This window comes from Delphinus delphis, chromosome 16 (genome assembly GCF_949987515.2).
Source record: "Delphinus delphis chromosome 16, mDelDel1.2, whole genome shotgun sequence".
Taxonomy (NCBI): domain Eukaryota; kingdom Metazoa; phylum Chordata; class Mammalia; order Artiodactyla; family Delphinidae; genus Delphinus; species Delphinus delphis.
In genome coordinates, this window is record NC_082698.1 from 29,082,458 (window position 1) to 29,105,477 (window position 23,020).

A 23,020-nucleotide genomic window follows, 5' to 3' on the forward strand; every position below is an offset into this window, starting at 1 on the left:
ATACTACAAAATGAATGGCCAGTAGTTTTAAAAATGTCAATGTTGTGAAAGACGAAGAAAAGATGGGGAACAGTTCCAGAATAAGGGAAACTAAAGAGATGTGAAAATTAAATGAAATCTGTGATCCTGGGCTGGATCAATAAAATTTCTATAAAGGACATTTTTTGGGGGCCGTTAGCAAAATTTAGGTCTATAAATTGGATAATAATGTTGTTATCTAATTTTTGTGAATGTTATTTTCTGATTTTGATTATTATTGGTTATTTTAGTGAAAATTTCCTGATTTTGATAATTATACCTTCATAATTGCCCTTGATCTTAGGAAAAACACACAAAAATACTTAGGAGTTATAAAAAACTTTACAATTCTTGAGATCCCTCACATATAACTTCTTCATGATTTAGCAGTGTGACACTTCAGCACCTCACCTCAGGGCAGCAGTCTCTGACTACTCAAACAAAATAGTTTTCCACCCAGTCTCCATTACATTAACCTGATTTCTTTTCTTCATAGGACTCACCACCATCCGAATTTATCTTGTTTATTATTGCCTATCACCTCCTCACTCCTACTCTTCCTTTCCTACTTATTTAGAGTATAGTTCCCTGAAAGCAGGGACCTTGTCTGTCTTAATAATTGCTATAAACCCATTGTCTAGAACAATATCTGACACATAACAGGTACTCAGCAATATTTGTCAAATGGATGAATGCATTTATATGTACAAAGTCTAGAGATGAATAGCAGCAGGAAAGAAATCGGTTGTAGGGAGTGATGTTATAGATAACTAAAAATTTTACTGAATACTACTATCCAGTTGATTTTATAATAGAAGGTGCCTGTGACTCCAAAATAGTTAACACCTAGAGTGCTGTCTGCTGTAATGGTAGCAGTGATTGGTTACTTTCTTCCTAAAGCAAAGGCCTGAGGAGATAGAACATGGTATAAGGATTAGGGAAAACAGGGTTTCCAAACTTAAGTGGTATAACAGTTAGGGGAGAACATCTGACTTCCAAACTATCCTGGGCTGTTTGTGGAGCGGTAGATATGCCCCTGAGAGAGGAAGAGTCTCCAGGCTGATGGAAATAGAACATTCACACACTTTGAGAACAACCCAGTGGCTTGAGGGCCCATCCTAACAAATAATTTCCCATTCCACATTATTTTTTTGTCTGTGAAGTGAGCATGTCATTATTACTTGGCCACATTTTGAGATGTGCTGGAGAAGAGCTAAGGCAAGCATTTGTTTAATATAGGCACTAAGTAACAACATTCCTCATTTCATCTTCTTCCGACCTTTTAAAAGCCCTTCTTCAAAGCTGTTCTCTTTGAGGCTGTATTTACTCCATATTAAATGTCTCTCTGAGTAAACTCTTTGGGTAAGAGCCAGTCTTCACTGTGTTCTTGCTAATCCAAGACTTTGGAGCTATCTATAAATGACAGGTCTCCTTTGTACAGTTGGTTGGAGCAATACCACCACTCTGACCCCCAAGTGGCAGAAACCATTTCCCATTCTTCATTATTTGTAGGAATTTGTAAGGAGCTGGGCTTCATTGGACTCTTTTAAATGCATAAAAATGCCAACCACACTTTGCAGACATGATGTTTTCAGACACTTGTGAATTCAAAAATACCCTTTATTCTTTCCAACTCAATAAGAAGGCTGTTCCTCCATGGAGGCCTAGCCACAAAGCAAGTTTGAAGTTTTCTTTTGTTTGGCTTATATGGAATTATTGGTGAACTAGCTATAGAAGCCCCTCCACCCTTTTTTATGTTTGAGGTGGGGGAGGTGAATGGTAGAAACAAAGCTAAAGTTGTCTTCATTTCACTCTTCTTTGTGTCTAAAGGGTTCAAACAGATTTAGATACAAATAATGTCTTCACTTTGATGATCAAAAAAAGATAAAAACAAATAGCTAATGATTGGTTTATTGGCTGAAAGGAAAACTGTTTTGGATTGTTTGGTAGGACTGTATTCTAGCAAAAGTATACACCTGAACCAACAGGCACAGGATTTTACCTCTTCAATGGTACATTAATTTATAAGTTCTTCTTTAAAGTTCATCTCAAGGTTATACTCAGTTTTGTAAAAAATCAGAGATGATAATGAACATATTTTCCCATACTATTCTGAAGATAGGTAATTTTTAACTGTTACATATCTGGTATAGCATGGGAAATATTCAAAACAGGGTAATTTCAAAGAGCCATTTTCATTTTATGCATGCCAGAAAAATAAAATTAGATAAGTGGAAAACTTGAAATAGAAATTGAGTGACAGGAAGAATAATTCAATAGAATTAGGCATCGGAAAACTGGCCCGTGGTTCTGTTTCTGTGCAATGTTAGTCAAATCTTGTGATCTCTCTAGGCCTCCATTCAAACATTCACTCTATGGGCAATATAGTATGACAAATAGATGTGAAGTTATTTTGAAAAGAAATAAGTGCTATAATATTGGGGGACCAAAGTGGTTATTTAGTTAAGTAGACGTATCTCTGTGACACAAATGCATTTTTTTGTAGAGATATTATTATATGAGGTCAACTGCTATTTAATAGGTATTTCGGTCAAGTATTTGAAACTTATGAATAAGTCAAACAAACTCTGATTTGGGAAGTAATTACCTATAAGGAAAAAGTCCACCTGTCTTCCATCCTATGTTTCCCAGCAGATGTGCTAACCACATAGTCTCTACTTTCTCAGCACGTTATCGGTCCTCAACACTAAGCAGTCTGGCTTCCATTTCTATCTGTATTAGTTTTCTTGAAGCTCGTCAGTCTTCGTTTGATGGCCAGTCCTTTTGTTAAGGCTTTGTACTGAGTATCTGCTATAGCATTACATTTGTTCCTTCCTCCAGGTTCTAACGCCTCCCCCACCTCCACTCAATTCTAGCATTTATTATGTCTTCATATTCTAAAGGGAAAAACAATGATAAGCTGTGGAAAAATGATAGAACATGAAACAGAAGGTTATATGTAAGTTTTGAAACATAAGATACTCTCTTTGTTCTATGACAATAAAATTTTTGCAAAATGTTTGATAGAAACTCAGAAAAAGAGGAACTATGAGTGCCATCTTGTGGCAAGGCATGCCGTACCACAGCTAATTAGACATATCTCACTCGCCCCTCTTCCCCCCAAATATTTTAGCTGTGCTCTGCGTGTCTGTGTCATTTGATACTGGGGTCCATTCCTTTTTGAAGCTTTTTAAATCTCTGGTCTGGGAGTCACTGCAGTAATTCTCAGTCTTTATCTTCCTTTATGTATCTTCTTTACTTTTCAAGATTTGATATTATATTACCTTATTATTTTGAAAATCACCTTCTTCGTTGGATCTCATTGCTATTCTTTCATCTTGATTCTTGGATCATTCTATGACTTTCTCTTATCTCTTCTTGACAATTCCACTTACTTCTCTCCTGACAACTGTGGCTCTACTCTAAGACTCAGCCCTTAGTAGAGTTGTCAGATAAAATACAGGACCTCCAATTAAATTTGAATTTCAAATAAACAATGAATAATTTTTAGCATAAGTATGTCCCAAATATTAATGGGACATACTTGTATTAATGCAGTAGCATTATTTGTATTTGCTAAATCTGGCAATCCTAGCCATTAGCTTTCTGTTCTTTCCTTATTTGTGATAGATACGAAGATGAATTGCTCAGATTTCCCTTCAAAGAAATACTTGCTGCCCAGTGGTAGGGAGTAAAGTCAGCAGACAACAGCCTCCAGCTGTCATTTCCTTCAGGATCTGTCTGCCTAGCTTCCACTAGAAATTCCTCTGTTCTTCCAGTTTCTATTGAATAGTAACATATGACTCCCCAATATTATTCATTCCAAAATGAACACTTAAGGCAATAAGTAGAGTATTTGAATGCATTTAACAGCATGTAGTAATAGACATAATCTCGAGGGAATTTGCTACAATGAAGATGGTAATTCAGGTTGGGTTATATATAGGGTGCAGACAGATTGCAAGTGGTATTGAATGGGCCTAAATAACACCTGTAGGAGTCAGACATTTATTAAGGCTTATTGTGTATTGGATACTGAAATGGATGCTAAAAAAGCAGACATGGTACCTTCTCTTTGGCAAATGCTCCAGTCTGCCTTTAGAGAGGGATGCAGAGCTGAACAATGATAGCATGGTTGTCTGTTGCTGTAACAGGAGCCAATAAAGAGCTGGGAGAGATGAGAGGAGGGAGCCCCAGTGTCTCTACCTTGGAGAATCAAGGAAAACCTCACAGAGAAGGCCATAGGCCTAAGCTATGAAGAATGAAGAAAAGAGGAGAAAGGATATTCCAGGCAGAGATAAAAAGCTTAGAGCAACGAGAGCCATGGAATAATGTGGTTTGTCCAGGAATGGTGAGGAGTTCTAACATGACCCAAAGTTCATCACACTAGTGTTTGAGAAACTCTTTGGCCAAGTCTAAGCAAGTATCAGGCAGAAAAAAATAGTTTACTTGTTTTAAGGACTCAGTCCAATCTTATTCATTTCTAAATTGGCAAAAAGGACAAAAATACCCCTTGGTAACTATTTGTTCTTTTGAAAACTTCATGTGAAGGGAGAGTGCTTTTTCTGTGTGGCTAAGGATTTACACATGTGTTTCTTACTCTTAGCTCTTAGAGGACGGTACTGAACTTCAAAACGGGAAATTGGTGCTGAGTTCAACAGCGTAGTGTCAGCTTATTCTAATTGTGAGCACATGAAAATATGAACAGATTATCAAATCTCATGAAAAACAAAATGTAGAAATGGGACATACTTGAGCAGAGCTCAGTTGATACTTTGACATCCTCTGAGGCAGCTGCCTCCTGCCCCACCCAACCTTCCAAAGAAAAAAAGCACTTAATGGAAAGGGGCCTGTTTGGGGTAGAGTTAATACTTGGGATGCTTTCCTAGGTATTGAGTTATGAAGAGACTTTAATGCCTCATCTTGACAGAATTCTGGGGAAGCACAAATTGGAAGCCAAAATTACTTAGCAAGTCACTTTTTAATTCCCAGGTGACACTTGTGCCTCCATAATTTCTATAGAAGAGGAGTTTAGAGGTGACTATCAGTTAGGAAAGTGAGGGATGAGGCCACATCTATAAGATTTGTTCAGACAGCACTTTACATAAGATTAAGAAAATGTTAATTGTTCCTGTAAAATTAACAGGGGCTGGGATATGCTGCTTTGAGGACAGTGGTTATCTGGAAATTAGAAAATCCCTATGACAGTTCCACTTTCCCTCCTTTATAGCTCTGTATGTCTCCCAACCTTTCAAAATGTTTTGCTTAACCAGATTTATATCTTCAGTCAAAACTTCTCCCCTTAACTCTGGACTTGTATATTCTGATCACTCAAATTCTTTACTTAATGTGTCAGTTAGGCATCTCAAACTTAATGTAGCCAAAACCAAAATTCTGATTGCCTTCCTCTCCTTCCATCTCCCAACCTTCTACACTTCTTTCTTAAATGTCAGTTTCATCTTTCTGTTGCTCAAGTCAAAAGCTTGAGTTTTCCTTGACTATTTTTTTCCCCTCAGACCCCATATCCAATCTTCAGCAAATCTTCTACCTTTAAAACATCCCAGGAATCCAACCACTTCCGCCACTCTGCTGCTACCACCCAGGTCCAAGCCACTATGATCTCTAGCCTGAATTATCATTATAGATGCCCAGCTACTTTCCTCGCTCTCACCTTTGCCCTCTATTCACCCTGTAGTCTCTTTTTGGCTCAGAAGCCAGGGTGATGCTTTTGAAATGTGAATCTGGTCATGTTCAAAACCATCCAGTGTTTTTCTGTGTCATTTAAGATAAGAGCCAAGGCCCTTACAATGGCCAGTAAGGCCCTACACAATCTGACCCTGCTGCCACTCTGACCTCATCTCCTATTTCTCTCCCTTATGTTCATTCTGGGGCAGCCATAATGGCACCATTGCTCTACTTCACAATCATCAGTCACTTACCTGTCTCAGGCCTTTGCCTTTACTATACCCTCTGCCTGGAATTCTTTCCGTAGTTATCCCCTTGACTTGCTCCCTAACCTCCCTTGGGTCTCTGCTCAAATGTTAATCTTATCAATGAGGCTTATTTAAAATAACATACCACCCCCAGTGGTTCTACTATCCCCTACCCCGCTTTACAGACTCCATCAATCCCCACTACAGCCACATTAGAGGTAAACTCCATGGCGCAAGGACCTATTTTCTGTTTTGTTCATGGCTATAACCCTGGAGACTATAATATTTCCTGGCATATAGTAGGTACTCAGTAAATATTTGTTGAATAAATGAATGAATCCTACTTGAAATTCCAGCCATCTCGTTGCTTAGATTAATGGGAGCCCTATTTTTTGTTCTTTCGATTGTTGTTTGTCTATTTTGTTTTTGAAGTGAGAAGTGCTGAGGAAACTGAGAAAAATGACCATCATTTATATCTTAGTGTGAATTCATTGACCTTATCCATTTGTAATATAGAGCTGAGATTAGCCTCATTGAAAAAATGGTTTTTGACAGATTGCAGTCTTGGTTCTTGATTTTTTTACTTTAAAAAAAATCAAGTACTACTTGATTCTGGTACTACTCTACTGGTACTACTATAGTCATTGGTACTATAGTAGTACCTGGTACTACTCTAGTCATTATTTTGTTTCTTTTCTTCGTTTTGTTGCCACAGAACTTCAAGAAGTAAGTTCAGTGTACCAGAGTCTCTATTCTTTTTTCTCTACCACTCATTCTTTAAGTTCATACCCCAACCTAAATCTAGAGTCTAATCTCATTTTTTGATTAACCATAGTAAGTTTGCTTCTTCTTTCTCCTTTTTCTCCTCAGTTTCTCACCAACATCTACTGTAATTGACCAGCACCTCCTTGAAACTGTCTTCTTTTGGGTCCCTTAATTCTACATTTCTGGTTCCCCTCCTTATTCTCTGTCCCCCCCTTTTTTTCCTTCTTCCTGACCTTTTTTTTTTTTTTTACGGTACGCGGGCCTCTCACTGCTGTGGCCTCTCCCGTTGCGGAGCACAGGCTCCAGACGCGCAGGCTCAGCAGCCATGGCTCACGGGCCCAGCCGCTCCGCGGCATGTGGGATCTTCCCGGACCGGGGCACGAACCCGTGTCCCCTACATCGGCAGGCGGACTCTTAACCACTGCGCCACCAGGGAAGCCCCTTCCTGACCTTTATATGTGGACATTTCTTAAGATTTTGTCCTACCATTTTGTCCTTCAAAACTCTCAAGAACTTTCACAGCATCAGCTTTCTCAGCACTATGTAGATGACTCCCAAGCCTCTCTCTTCCATCTCTCTAAGACTCCAGCTCCTCATCTTTAATTGCCTGCTAGACAAGACTCCTTAAAGTTCTGTTCCTGTGAGATGCCAAGACAACCTGACTATAGGATATAAAGGCATTGGCACCCTCTGGTGGAGAGAGTAGAAGTCATCTTTAAGTATCTGCTTGCTTGGATGGAACCTGACAGATGTTACAAGGAAGATTACATTTGTTGAGCACCTACTGAATGCTCTATATTCAAATATATATCATTTTAAAATAAACTTCAGGGTATATTTCTTGAACTAGCAATAATAATTATTATGCATATCTTTCATTCGGAACTTTCAGTTTCTTACTAGACCATTTTTGTGCAACAAACAGGATTTGGGCTGTGTGAACTCCTAAGCATGATTTTAAGGCAGGAAATTGTTCTCTGATAGATGCTGTGAAGGATATAATGAGATACAGTACCAGCCTTAGGAAACTTAACAGTTTAACTGGGTAAACATGCCATTCACTCTGGAGAAGTGACTAAATCAAGAGGTAATCCCAAGGTAAGACAATGTCACAAGGCACTCAGATGACAACAAATGGTGTAAACCCTGAGTTTAAAGAAGGCTGAGGTCACTGTAGGTGGATTGGTGAGTTCACTGAGGAATGGCTTCATGGAGGAGGCGGGACTTAAACTTTATCCTTCACAAAGTATTTCCCAAACTTCTAGCTCTCTAGTTCTCAATTTTTGCCATATTAACAAACTGTCTATATTGTTATTTTTCCACATTTTTCTTTATACTGACATTTTTTTTGATAAATACCATTTTCCTTGTCTTAAACCATCACATCCATAAAATCACAGGTTTGATGTGCTTTTGTGTTTGATATATGTTTTTCTATTACATATGAAACAAACACAGATAATCCTCATCATATGGAGACAATTAAGTCTAGAAAAAGGCCACTTAAAGGGGATTAATCTACCTAAAAAGAATATCATTCATATGAAATTTTGATGCAAAAGTTTGATTAGCGTTTTAGTTTATAAATAAAACTAAAAATTATGAAAATAAGTGTATTTCATTTTATACTTAAATTATAAGCTGTTATTGCAACTATGAACAATTTGAATGAACAAAATGATATTTAATTGAATATTGAGTATTTTTCTGATAAAATAATTTAACTTTTGTGGCATAGTCATAAGTATTAAAAAACATCAAAGTAGACCTCATATGAACTTTTAATAAAATTATTTTTTGAGCAACCTGTTTTATTATCACTCTTGTGAGTTTTCTCTTGTTCAGCTAACTGATAAAATTCTTCTAGATCCTTACTTATTAGTGGATTTGCATGTGATTTAAGCAATTATCAAACATTATTTTCATTGATCTCACGAAGCCCTGTGTCTTTTTCTCACATTTGCAACTTGGCTTTGCAACAGATTTGTACTGAGTTTACCTTATATTGGAGAAACTAAAAACATCATTGCTTTGGTTAGTGAGAATATTGCCAAGTGGAAGGAATGTTTAAGTCAGTTCTCAGCTCAACAGTGAATATTTTAGTGTTAGGATTACTTTTATTTTCCTATTCATCCTTTAACTCTAGGACAGCCTTCTCAAACTTTATATCAGAGAAGCACTTGAAATATTCTCAAGTCTCAGGGAACTTGTGGATAAAAATTATATGTAAAGCTCATGGTATGTCAGTGTAGTCATTTAGTTGTAGATATTATAATCCAATAATAATTGCCAATGCTCTTTTAAATAGAGTGATATTTTCCTGAGAATCTGTTGAGTTTGGCTGACATTTTAGCCCATTCTTTTGTAGGTTCCCCCAAAAAGGTCAGTGGTATGGTTAGAATAAACTTCAGTTTTTCTTTTTAAAATGTTCTACTTGATTTTTTGGTGCCTTACCCAAGGAAGGCTAAAACATTATCACAAATTTCTATCATATAAATGCTGTTGAGGTATGGTACATGATATATGGTAAGCTGTAAGCTTAGTTTTTTTTCCTTCCTATTTAAAACTGAAAATGACCTTTTAGACAACCTTTCTAGAAAAGAAGAAAAGAACAAGTAATTAACTTTCGTTCTTGAAATTAATCCCTTTTTTCCTTTTTATGAATTTGAAAAATTATAAGGCAAACATAGTATGTTTTTGTTAATTAACTGGTTTAAGCCAAAATGGGATATAATTTTTCTAAAGGTAGGCTTGTTAGGTTATTTAAATAAGGTTTATGAATTCATGTTAATGTGGTTTTCAATATGAAAATAAATTAACAGTATTGAATAGTAAAGTTACTAAAACTATATGTCAAAGCAATATGAATAAAATTATAGCTTAAGAAAACATTTTCTATGAGACTTTGAAAGAAACCATTTTTTTTACTGAGTGGCATGGTCAGATTATGTAGATAATTATAAGATCAGTATACACATGTGTTGGTTTCATGATAATTTTAATAGGCCTAAAAATGCATTTTAATTTTAATTGCTATTTTGGAACTAAAAATAAATAAGTAAGTTTATTTCCTTTTCTTTTAATAATTAAGTTTATTTCTTTAATGTGAAACTATGATGTTTGTTGTTGCTTAGCTACTTGATTCTGGGTTTAATGTGAGATAAGTTCCCATGGATTTTATTTTCAACTAAAATGAGACCATTTCCGTCCTTCTTCTCGATGCTTCTTAAAAGACACTTTCTTGTACATATATGGAGATAAAAATGGCAGCAACCCTGTATCCCACTTCAAAAACTGATAATGGATTCAACCAAATGATCATGGTCCTGCTTCGTAGGACTAAAAGACCTATAACAGCTGCTGTGAGACACCTTGGTCACTCTGTGTCATCTTTTGCAGAACCCCCTAATGATATCTTATAGAGCCCCACATGGTGTTCCACAGAATCCCATGTGAGAAACCCTGCTCTAGGGACTTGGATAATGAGTACTAAGATAATGTGAACTCCTGTACATAATTATTAACCTAAAAATTTTTTTCAATCTGTATACCACTTAAAATCATGTCATCCATATTTTGTGAAACATTGTATAAAAGGACAAGTAAAATCTGGATATGTTTAAAAGAGAAAGAAAAGGCGTGATGAATGAGAATAATCAGAGCAAAGGCCAGTGGGGCAGGGGATTCTATAATAAATAGAACTGGATAACACCTGCAAAGAATTCTTTGACAGTAATAGAGAGACCTGAAGTTGGGGAAAAATTATAGTTGAGTTGTAGGGGCCTTGAACTAAGGGAAACAAAGGTCTTGCAGATCCACTAAGGTTTTGAGGAATAAGTGAAACTAATGAAATTGATTGGGAGAAGATGAATCTGGCGATCTGAGAAGAATCTAGAGGCAGACAGGCAAGTACATTCTTGTAATAATTCATGCAAATGGAAATGAGAGCCAGAACCAGAATGGTGGCAATAGGCGTGAAGGAATGGGATGGGTATGGGACATATGGTAAATAGCATTCATGGTATCTGGGATCAACCTAACAATGAACATATTTCTATTAGTAGTTGTGGTATTTCCATTCTCAGAAATATTAGAAATGTGAAATTGAGTGAGATTTGTTTTGGAAGTGCTGCTAGGTTGAGCTATTTTCTGACTCCCCAGCCAATCATTGTTTCCTGGCCTTGTCTCCTGACACTATTCCTATCATTTCATAAAGGAGTTCAGATCCAGCAGTGCCAGATTTTCTGATTTTTTGAGAAAAACTATAAATCTAGCTAGTTTGTGATATCTTCCCATTTCTAAATGTTAAGAATTCAATTTTTTGTTAACAGATAAAATATACTATAGACTAGATTTGGTTGTCAATTTGCAAACTTTATCTGGAGTTGTGTGTGCTGCTTTTGAAAATCACCTTGAAATGTACCCTGAACCAAAAGGTAATAGTCCCTTTTGGAAGTCTCTGTGTAATTCCTATTAGCAGGAAGCTCATAGAAAGGCTTTTTGTAGTAGCTAATATTTTCCTTTTGTTGGGATGTTGATTTGAAAGTTACAAGCCTTTCTCTGCTTCTTCCCAGCCAGGTCTCTAGACAAACTTTATAACTTTGCTGATTGCTCTGGACTCCACCTGATATTTGCTCTAAATGCACTGCGTCGTAATCCCAATAACTCCTGGAACAGTTCTAGTGCCCTGAGTCTGTTGAAGTACAGCGCCAGTAAAAAGTACAACATTTCTTGGGAACTGGGTAATGGTAAGTAAGGATGTTGTTTCCTCTGAATTGACAAGATAAAGGGTAAAAAATAAGATGGCTCAGGCCATCTCTAGTACAGTGGCCCAGAAAACACTTGGGTTGTTTGACTACTGAGTTGACCTTTCAAATAGTAAAAGGCCAAACAGTTGGAGAGTGGATTTAGTGAAGCCCACCATTTGCATCTGTAGTTATCTCTAGTTACCTTATTCCAAATATAGGGGAAATGCCAAATGTGACTTATTAATAAATTGATACTAAACCAGATACAACCTAGCTGCTCAGCCTAAGCTGAAATTTACAATCTTTTATAGAACACTGGTCCTACAAGATGACCCTTATAATAATTCAAAAGAGTTTGGTCAAGTATATTTGGGAACTGGTCTACAGTATATGTACTTCTTAAGGGTTCATAATGCACATTAGCATGTAAAAGGCTTGAGAAGTCCTGTTGCAATAAAATCTGTATAAGATTTTTTTAACCCAGCATTTCTTAAATCATTTAACCAGGGTTGGTTTCAGGGGCATGCAACCTGTGCAGTCACATAGGATCTCATGCTTAGAAGAGACCCATGCTTGGTTTAATGCTCTGCTATCGCCATCTTAATTTTTAAATAAAGGGATCCATGTTTTCATTTTGCATGGGGCCCTGCAAATTATGTAGCCAGTCCTGTTAAATCATTGCACTGTGTGTGTGTGTGTGTGTGTGAGAGAGAGAGAGAGAGACCTGTTATCATCTCATGGAACAATGTTCCATCGAACACACAATGTTCCTAAGTCACAGTATTTTTCCTAGTGATATATATGTGTGTATGATGCATATGATATTCTGTAGATTCCATGAGTCTCTAATATTATTGAGTCAACTACTATGGGTTATAGTTAAAATTATGGATAGTATAAATTTGAAAATATTCTGATTCCTAATAAAAAGACATTTTGGTAAACCTTAGAATAAAACAACCAAGAATTCTCTTAAAATTACTGTTACAAATTGATAATAACATTTTTGTCCATGGCCATGTATATCTGTAGCTAACCCATGTTTGTTTGGAGCACCGTGTGTATGCTGGGGGGGGGGCAGTGTACACATACACAAACACATGTGTGTATTTATGCACTCCACTCTAGAATTTGAAGTTCTCCTAAGGTAGCAAGGGATGAGGATCTTATAAGAACAAGTGTCTTTTTTCCTATCACTAACCATTAACTGGAATGTAGCTCTCTCTTCCTTCCCTGGAGTGGGGGAAATTGGGGGAGAGTTAGCTACCAAATGGAGACTTGAGCTGAACTGAAGATAATTTGGTTACAGGGGGCATAACTAGGGTAGCCTGAGATTTTTCATTTTCCCAACCAGTCTAGGTATCATACGTTCTAGGACAAGAGCAAGAGTGATGTGATCAGCTTAGAACGAGGCATAATTATTACATAGTAGACAAAGCCATTTACTGATCCCTCCCCATCGTATTTTCTATTTCATGCTCCTTGACATTCTTTGGTATTTTATGTTGTCTACTCATGACTACCCCTCCTAACCTTACCCTGCTCCAGTGTCAGACTCCACCCAGCTTAGCTCTTTTCTCCAAACACAGCAAAACATTCTTCAAACAATTCAAACAATGCATTCCCCAAACAGGGCATTATACCTGTCATGAGGGACCAATTAGGTGTAATGTTTAAAACTGGTCAGTGTAAGACAGTAAGGAGTGGTAGGGCCTCTGATGAGCTAGGGAATACATGCTGTGCCTAAAGCATTTGTTTTCTTTCTAAAATATTTCTAAATAAAATTGGTTTGTAAAAGAATCTCAGCTGGTTGTAGATAAGCTCAAAGCAATTAAAACTTACTTACAAACGACTGATGGGAATAATTCCTCCAGGGTTTGTGGCATCTCTGAATTTGGGAGCTTATTAAATTAAATAAATCTTTAATTGGTATAACTGACGTGGTTTGGTGGGGGTGGGGAGAGTATAGGCACCTTTCTGTATATATGTCTGTTCCAAATAACTGAGAGTCTGCCCCTTTCCATCCTTCCCCCAAATTATGCTAAACAGTTTAGAGACGGAGCTAATTACATTTTTAAAATGTTGTTTAGTCACCTTAGCCACACAACACTTGATTCCCATCATCATCAATCCATCTTCAAGGATTAACAAAAACAAAGAATCATTTTTGAGGAGGAGAAAAGGCACAGTCATAGATATGAAAATAGATAGGGATATAGATAGCAATAGAAAAATAACCAAATTTATGAATTTAAAAATTCAATAAGGTAGAAAGTATCTGGTTATGTTCCTGTGAGCATTTCTATCAAGGTAGATATAGATGGTTTTTGAGTCTGTAGTCAAGAAGACTAGAGTTGGTCTGTTTTCCCACCCCCTTGCTTTTATTTTAAAAATTGCATTTCTATTTTTTGATATGACAAATAAGCAGTTTGCCCAAATAAACACACCTTTTAGGGTTTGAAGATTTATTTTGCTGATTCTTCTAATTCATTTTACAACTACTGATAGTTTTTCTTGTGCTAGCATCATATCCCTTAAGATATCCATTGTATTCTGTTCACAACGATTCTGTGTTGTATATTTAGGCCCTTGCCCCTCAAAAATTATCTGATCATCCTCCTGGCTTGGACTTGTCTCTCCAATCTTTTATCCATTTTCTTTTTTGTAACCATATCTTTTTGGACAGACATAATAGTTTAACTATTATATACACATTTAGGGAGGGACAAGAGAACTGGTCAGTTCTCTCATCCTCCCATATACCCACATCCTGTTAACAAGTACTTTATCTCTAGAGCAAATCTGGCATTGGAAAAACTAAAGTAGATATTTCTTTGGTTGTTTCTCCTGGAGTATCTAAACTTAAAGTGACTAAACTTTTTTAAAGTTTAAAGTATCTAAACTTTTTTCTCCTTTAAAATCAGTGAATAGTGTGTGCTACATACCATGAAAGCAAAATATACCCAGTATCAAGAGGTGAAGATTAAGAAAGTTTAGGATGTCAAAGTCAAAGAATGACTTTCTTGATACAAGATTTTTAACAACTATGTTTTGTAGATATAAAATGTTTCCTTAACTGTCATAAATTGTAAACTCTATATTTGATTAATACTAGGTGATGATTGTAATTATTTGCATTTCTATTAATCATTGGTGAATCTAAAGTAAGGAAGAGCAGGGGGGAATTTTGAAGCCGAGACTCAAATCTTGGAAGTGTAGAATAAGAAATTTAATCCAATTCTGCTCCGGAGAGATGGTATTTGTTCTATAGAGGGCTATCCTTAACAAAAATTTTCTGAAGATAATGCAGCATCTCTAATTGAACACTACATTATGAATTGTTTCCCAAATTAGGTATGTTCCCCAAATTGATCTGCCCACTTCTGAGAACAAATAAAAGCCACTGTAATTAATTACGGAATCAGTGTCATATATTTATACCTATGCCTGACCTATACATTCACCAATTATTCTTGTTTGATTTTAGTTATATGAATCAGTTCCCTGGAACCTGATGTCTACTGAGCAATTTCATAAAATCAAAATTATGACCTTATAAAACTTAGCCCCTTAGAGATGATGATTCTGGCAGCCCAGCTTTATTAATCAATTCATTAACTCAATATTTATTAAGCTTTTAGTCTGTGTTTGTGTGGATAAACGTATGATGTATTTATGTATAGCCATTTATACAGTTTTATTATGTATATTTGTGTGTATATAACAGGTATAGTCTTGTGAAGGCCAAACACAGGGTTGAGCCACCGTGTTCAGACACACTTCCAATTGTTTATGAGGCTAGATCATAGCCCATAGCTTTAGAGAACTGCTTTTTGTTGGAGAGTTTGATGCTTATGGAAGGAGAAGAGGGGGAAAGAGGAAGAGAAGGGAAGATGAGAAAACATATATAGTTTCTTTACCTGATTACTTTTCTCCTTTCCCTCTCCATGACTGCTTCTCACCTTTATCACCTTTATCTTCTCTATTCTTTCTCCACGTACTCCCGTCTACATAGTACTCTCATGCTATTTAGTAAGTTTATAGACTTGTACAACCATCTCCATAGTCCAATTTTAGAACATTTCCATAACTCCAAAAAGATCCCTCATGCCAGTTTTCAGTCAGTCTCTGTAACCATTTCCAAGCCCAAGAGACACTAATCTGCTTTTTGTCTTTATAGATTTGTCTTTTGTGGACATTTCATATAACTGGAATCACACAATATGTAGTCTTTTGCATCTGACTTCCTTCACTTAGCATGTTTTTGAGGTATATCCATTCTGTAGCATGTAAAAGTAGTTCATTCCTTTTAATTGCTGAATAGTATTCCAATGTATGAATATATATATTCATATATATGTGTGTGTATATATATATATCTACATAGAGAGATATCTATATGTATATCTATCTGTCTACCTATATATACATATATATCTTGCATTTTGCTTTTCCATTCACCAGATGACAGACATTTGAATTGTTTCTACTTTTTGACTGTGATAAGTAATGCTGCTGTAGATGTTCATATACAAGTCTGTGTGTGGATATATACTTTCATTTCTCTTAGGAAGATACCTGGGGGAGGAGTGGAGTCGCTAGTTTGTATGGTAAATTTAAGTTCATTTTTAAACAAACTACCACACTACTTTTCAAAGTAGCTGTACCATTTTACATTTTCCCCAGCAATGAATGAGGATTACAGTTTTTCTACATCATTGGAAACACTTGTTCATGTCTATTTTTTTGATTATAGCCATTTTAGTGGTTTTGAAGTAGTATATTAATATGGCTTTAATTAGCACTTCCCTAATGACAAGTGATATTGAGCATCTTTTCATGTGCTTATCAGACATTCTTACATCTTCTTTGGTGAAATGTCTACTCAAATCTTTTGCCTTTTTAATTGGGTTATCATATTATTCAGTTGTAAGAGGTTTAAATATATTCTGGATATATGATCTTTATCAAACATATGACTTGCAAATATTTTCTCCCAGTCTATAGCTTATTTTATCATTTTCTTTATGGCATCTTTTGAAGTTCAGATGTTTTGAATTTTGATAAAGTTCAGCTTATCAATTTTTTATTCTATTCCTTGTGCTTTTGGTATCATATCTTTGCCTAACCCAGGATCACAAATTTTTTTTCCTATTTTTTCTTTTAAAAGCTTTGTAGTTTTTGCTCTTACGTTTGGGCGTAAGATCCATTAGGAGTTAATTTTTGAGTATGGTGAGAAGTAAGAATCTAAATTCATCTTTTTGCATATGGCTATCAAATTGTCTCAGCATTGTTTGTTTAAAAGATTATCCTTTCCTTACTGAATTCTCGTGACACTTTTGTCAAAAATCAGTTGACCACAAACGGGTTTATTTCTGGACTCAAGTCTTTTCCACTGATCTGTATGTCTGTTCTTGGACTACTATACTAGCACTACATTGTCTTTTTTTTTTGATATATGTATTTATTGCAAAATGATCACCATGATCTTTTTTTTGATATATGTATTTATTGCAAAATGATCACCATAGGTTCAGTTAATACCCATCACCTCACATAGTTACAAATACTTTTATCTTGTGATGAGAACTTTTAAGATCTACTCTGTTAGCAACTTTCAAATATACAATACAGTATCGTTAACTATAATCACCATGATGTACATTACATCCCCGTGACATTTATTTTATAAGGTAAGTTTGTATCTTTTGATCATCCTTACCCATTTTGCCACCCTCACACCTGCTTCTGGTAACCACCAATCTGTTCTTTATGGTTTTTATTTACATTGTCTTGATTACAAGTTTTATAATAAGTTTTGCAATTGGGAAATGTAAGTCCTCCAACTCCATTCTTCCTTTTCAAAATTGTTTTGGCTCTCCTAGGTGTTTGCATTTCCATGTACATTTTAGGGTCAGTTTGTTAAATTTCCTCAATAAAGCCTGCTAGAATTTTAACAGAGAACATTGAATCTGTAGTTCAGTTAGGGAAAATTGCCATCCCAATAATATTGACTGTTCCTATCCATGAGCATAGATTACGTCCCATTTATTTAATTTTTAATTTCTCTCAGCAATGTTCTGTAGTCTTCAGTGTACAAGTTTAGCTCTTCTTTTATTAACTTTATTCTAAGTATTTTATTCTTTTTGATGCAATTACGAATGGAATTATTTTAATTTCATTTTTGTATTGTGCATTGCTAGTATTTAGAATTGATTTTATATATTGATCTTTTATCTTGCTGAACTTGATTTTTAGATCTTGTTCATTTTCCCCTACCTGTGTGAATTCTTTAGGATTTTCCATATACAGGATATGTTGTCTAAGAATAAAGACAGTTTTACTTCTTCCTTTCTAATTTAGATGCCTAAATTATTTTCCTTTCCTGATTGCACTGACTAGAACCTCTAATACAGATGTTGAATATAAATGGTGAGAGCACACATCCTTGCCTTGTTCCCAGTCTTAGGGGGGAAAACATTCAGTATTTCAATTAAGTATGATATTTTGCCATTAAGCATTCGGTATTTCACCGGTAAGTATATAGATTTTTCTTAGGTACTGTTTATCAGATTGAGGAATTTCCCTTCTATTCATAGTTTGTTGAGAGTATTTATCAGGAATGGGAGTTGGATTTTGTCAAATGGTTTTTTGTTTTGTTTTGTTTTGATTTTTTTGCATCTGTTGCGATGATAATGTGGTTTTGGTCTTTTATTCTGTTAATACGGTATTTTACATTAGTTGGGTGTTGGTATTAAATCAACCTTGCATTCCTGGTGTAAATCCCAATTGGTCATGATATTATAATACTTTTTATATATTGCTGGTTTCAGTTAGTAAATATTTTGTTGGGTATTTTTGAATCTATATTTATGAGAAATATTCATCTGTAGTTTTCTTGTGATGTCTTTGTCTGACTTTGGTATCAGGGGAATATTGACCTCATAAAATAAGTTGGGAATTGTTCCCTCTTCCTCAATTTTCTGGAAGAGTTTATGAAGAATTGTGCATTACTTCTTCCTTAAAAACTTGGTAGAATTCACCAATTAATCCATCTGAGTCTGGGCTTCCTTTGTGGAAGCAATTATAATGACTAATTAAATGTTTTTGTTGTTATAGGCCTATTCAGATTTTTTTTTGAGTTGGTTTTAGTAATTTGTGCCTTTCTTGAGAATTTTTTCATTTCATATACATTGTGTAACTTATTGGCATAAAGTTGTTCATTGGCATAAGGTTGTAGTCCCTTATCCTTTTAATTACTGTGAGATCCTTAATGATGTTTCTTTTCATTCCTAACTTTGGTCATCTGTGTCTTCTCTCTTTTTTTTTTTTTTTCTTTTTTGGTCAGTCTAGCCAAAGGTTGTATCAATTTTGTTCATCTTTTCAAAGAACCAACTTTTACTTTAATTCATTTTTTTCTCCATTTTTTATATCATTGGTTTCTTCTCTAATTTTTATTATTTCATTTTTTCTTCTTGCTTTGCGTTTAGCTCCCTCTTCTTTTTCTCCTTTCTTAAGATAAAAGCTTAGATTATTGATTTGAGATCTTCTTTTCTAATGTAGGAGTTTAAGGCTGTAAATTTCCCTGTAAGCATTGGGTTTCTTTTTCCTAAACAACAAAAAAAAGCTAGAAGTCTAACACATAGTTATCAGCAGATCTTTTTCTTTTTTCCTGTGGTCTCTCTTCTTGGCTTCTTGGCTCACTATGTCCTCACATGGCCTTCCCTCTTCCCACATGCCTAGCTCTCTTTGTGCTCAAATTAACTTTTTTAAAGACTTTTTTAAAGAGCGGTTTTAGGTTCACAGCAAAATTGAGAAGGTATAGAGATTTCTCATATATCCCTTGCCCCACATGTGCACAGCTTCCCCCACTATCAACATCCCTCACAGAGAGGTACATTTGTTACAACTGATGAACCTACATTATATATCATAATCACCCAGAATTTATGGTTCACATTATGGTTCACTTTTGGTGAGCACATACTATGGGTTTGGACAAATGTATAATGACAGGTATCCATCATTATAGTATCATGTAGAGTATTTACTACCCTAAAAATCCTCTATGCTCCACCTATTCATTCCTCCCTCCTCTTCCTAACCCTTGGCAACCACTGATCTTTTTACAATCTCCATAGTTTTTTCCTTTTCCAGAATATCATATAGTTGGAATCATACAGTATATAGCTTTTTAAGATTGGCTTCTTTCACTTAGTGAAAGACATTTAAGTTTCCTCCATGTCTTTTCATAGCTTGATGGCTCATCTCTTTTTAGTGCTGAAAATTATTCCATTGTGTGGATGTACCACAGTTTCTTTATCCATTCACTTACTGAGGAATATCTTGCTTGCTTCCAAGTTTTGGGACTTGTGAATACAGATGCCATAAATCCATGTGCAGACAAAGTGAGGACATAAGTTTTCATCTCCTTTGGGTAAAAACAAGGAGCATGATTGCTAGATTGTATGGTAAGAGTATGTTTTGTTTTGTAAGAAATCACCAAACTTCCAAAGTAACCATATCATCTTGCATTCCCATCAGCATAAATGAGAGTTATGTTCCTCCACATTCTAGCTTGTATTTGGTGTTGTTAGTGTTACAAATTTTAGCCATTCTAATAGGTATAGAGTGGTATTTCATTGTTGTTTTAATTTGCATTTCCCTGATGACATATAAAGTAGAACATCTTTTCATATACTTGTTTGTCATCTGTATATCTTCTTTGGTGAGGTATCTGTCAAATTCTTTAGCCCATTTTTTAATCAGGTTGTTTGTTTTCTTATTAAGTTTTAAGTTCTTTGTATATTTTAGATAGCAGTCCTTTATTAGATATGTATTTTGCAAGTATTTTCTCCCAGTCTGTAGCTTGTCTTCTATTCTCTTGACATTGTCTTTTGCAAAGCAGAAGTTTTTAATGTTAATGAAATCCAGTTTCTTAATTATTTCTCTCATGGATCATGACTTTGGTGTCATCCCATACATTTTTATATATTATAGTTTCATTTTCATTTCATTGAAAATATTTTCTAATTCCCCTTGTGATTTATTCTTTGATTCATGGATTATTTGTTTGATTTCCAAATACTTATAGATTTCTCAAGTTACTTTCTGTTGTTGAATTCCAATTTAATTTTGTTGTGGTCAGGGCACATACATTATATGAGTTAATCCTTCTCAATATACAAGACTTGTTTTATGGCCTAGCATAGATGGTCTATCCTGAAGCATATTCTATATGCATTAGAAAAGAATGTGTTGGGTGCAGTGTTCTATAGATAATTCAGTCAGGTAAAGTTAGCTGATGATGTTACTCAAGTTTTCTATATCCTTACTGATTTTCTTTCTAGTCATTCTATTCATTATTGAGAATGTGGTATTGAAGTCTCTTTCTGTTATTATTGAATTTTCTATTTTTATTTTCAGTTTTATTAGTTTTGTTTCATTTATTTTGGTGTTCTGTTGTTGGTATGTATATGTTTGTAATTGTTATATCTCCCTGATAAATTGGCCCTTTTATCATTATAAAATGCCCCACATTGTCTCTAGTAACATTTTTGTCTTAAAGTCTATTTTGTCTGTATTAGTATAGTCATCCCAGCTCCTTTATGTTTACCATTTGCATGGCGTATCTTTTTTAATCCTTTTAACTTTCACTCTTCTGTGTCTTTGACTTTAAAATGTGTCTCTCTAGTTGGATCTTATTTTTTTACTTAGCCTGATAATTTCTGCTTTTAATTGGAGTTTTTAATCCATTTACATTTAATGTAATTGTTGATATGGTTGAACTGACATCTGACATCTTGCAATTTTCTATAAATTTCATTTTTTTATTCCTCTGTTTCTCCTTTACTGTCTTTTCATTCAAAAGGGATATTGTCTAAGGTACCGTTTTAATTTCTTTTTGTTTTGTTTTAGTTATTTTCTTAGTAGTTTCTTATTATAATACATCTTAACTCATTACAATCTGCTTTAGGGTAACACTAACTTAATTCCAGTTAACTGTAGAAACTGCTCCAATAAGACTCCATTTCCCCCTCCTTTGTGCTATTATTATTCTAAGTATTACATCTTTATATGTTGTAAGCCCAACAATACAGTTTCATAGTTTTGTTTTATGCAGCTGTCATTTAAATTAGTTAAGAGCTGAGTAATGAATATTTTCAACTGTCTTTTATATTGATCTGTGCAGCTATCTTTACTGGTGTTCTTTATTTCTTTGTGCGCTTTTGAATCACCATCTACTGACATTTCGTTTCACCCTAAAAGACGTTCTTTCTTATTTCTTGTAAGGCAGATTTTCTCACAATGAATTCTGTCCTTTGTTTTTCTGGGAAGGTCTAAATTTTGCTTTCCGTTTTGAAGGATAGATTGCTGCATGTAGAATTCTTGGTTGACATTTTTTTCGGCATTTTGAATATGTCATCCCACTGTCTTCTTCTGGCCTCCATTATTTCTGGTAAAAATTCAGCTACTAATTTCATTGTGTTCTTCTGTATGTGAAGAATCATTTCAGTTCCAAAGTTTCCAACTGATAATTTTTTATAATTTCTATCTCTTTATATTTGATTAGTCAATAAAATCATACTTTCTCTTAATTTCTTATTCTTCTCTTTAGTTCTGTAAACATATTTATACTAGCAGTTTTGAAGTCCTTGTCTGCTAAGTCAAACATTTGGGTCCCCTAAGAGATAGTTTCTTTCTTTCTTTATTTTTTTCTTGTTTATGGGTCACACTCTCCTATTTCTTTGCATGTTGTAATTTTGTTGTTGTTGAAAACTATACGTTTTAGATAATATGTTGGAGCAAATCTGGATTCCAAATCCTCCATTCCAGAGGTTATTTTTGTTTTTTCTTTTCTGTTCATTTGTTTGTTTAGTCACTTCCTGGACTAGTTCCATAGAGTCTTGCATCATGTAGCTGCTAGTATCTCTTAAGTTTTTTATTTTTAAATTTTTTTTTAATTTTTAAGGCCAGCTTCCTAGGGGTTGCCCCTGAGTCAGCATAGCTTAATAGTGAGATGATGATTGATCAGAGGTTGTGTTTACCTTGAGCTAATAAGGCTTTCACCCTTTGCCAGTAGATCTGTGTGTGGGTTTGGGAACACTTTCAAAATTTAGGCAGTTTACAAGTCTGATTGGCTTTTACTTTTTGACATGCCTTCTCATGTCTCCTTTATGAGTGTACTAGGTTTCACATTCATCTGGGAATGCATGGATAGCTAGTGCCCTCTCCAGTCCCTCCTGAGCATGCACAGCCTTCCAGACTACAGGGGGTATTTGTGGGCTTATCAAAATCCTCAATGGCTTTCTTATTCCTCAAATCTCCCTGTTACATTTCTTGCAAGTCTGCTGGTCTGTTTCTTGCCCCTACCAGTGTCAAAACCTGAAGCTACCCAAGATGTTGGCCTTGCCTGGGATATGTGCTTCATTTCGAATCAAGTTAGCCCCCTCCAGCAGTGGAGCTGCTGGTTTTTAGGACTTTACTTGTCTATTTAGAACTACCAAGTTAACAGAAACTGGGGGAGGGGATTTTGCTCTAAGTTATTTCACTCAG

At 35.2% G+C, this 23,020-nt stretch overlaps 1 protein-coding gene across 3 annotated transcripts in view; it reads left to right on the plus strand.

Annotated features, from left to right (window-relative positions):
- The window catches only part of HPSE2 (heparanase 2 (inactive)), a 577,000-nt gene that overhangs the window by 299,360 nt on the left and 254,620 nt on the right, over nucleotides 1–23,020 (plus strand). Inside the window, exon 4 of one of the 3 annotated variants that reach the window (XM_060034305.1) lies at nucleotides 11,291–11,464. The exons of the other annotated variants lie outside the window; for them this stretch is intronic. Within the exon in view, the coding sequence (XP_059890288.1) occupies nucleotides 11,291–11,464 (174 nt within the window). The remainder of the gene's footprint in view (nucleotides 1–11,290; nucleotides 11,465–23,020) is intronic. 3 annotated transcript variants of the gene reach the window in all.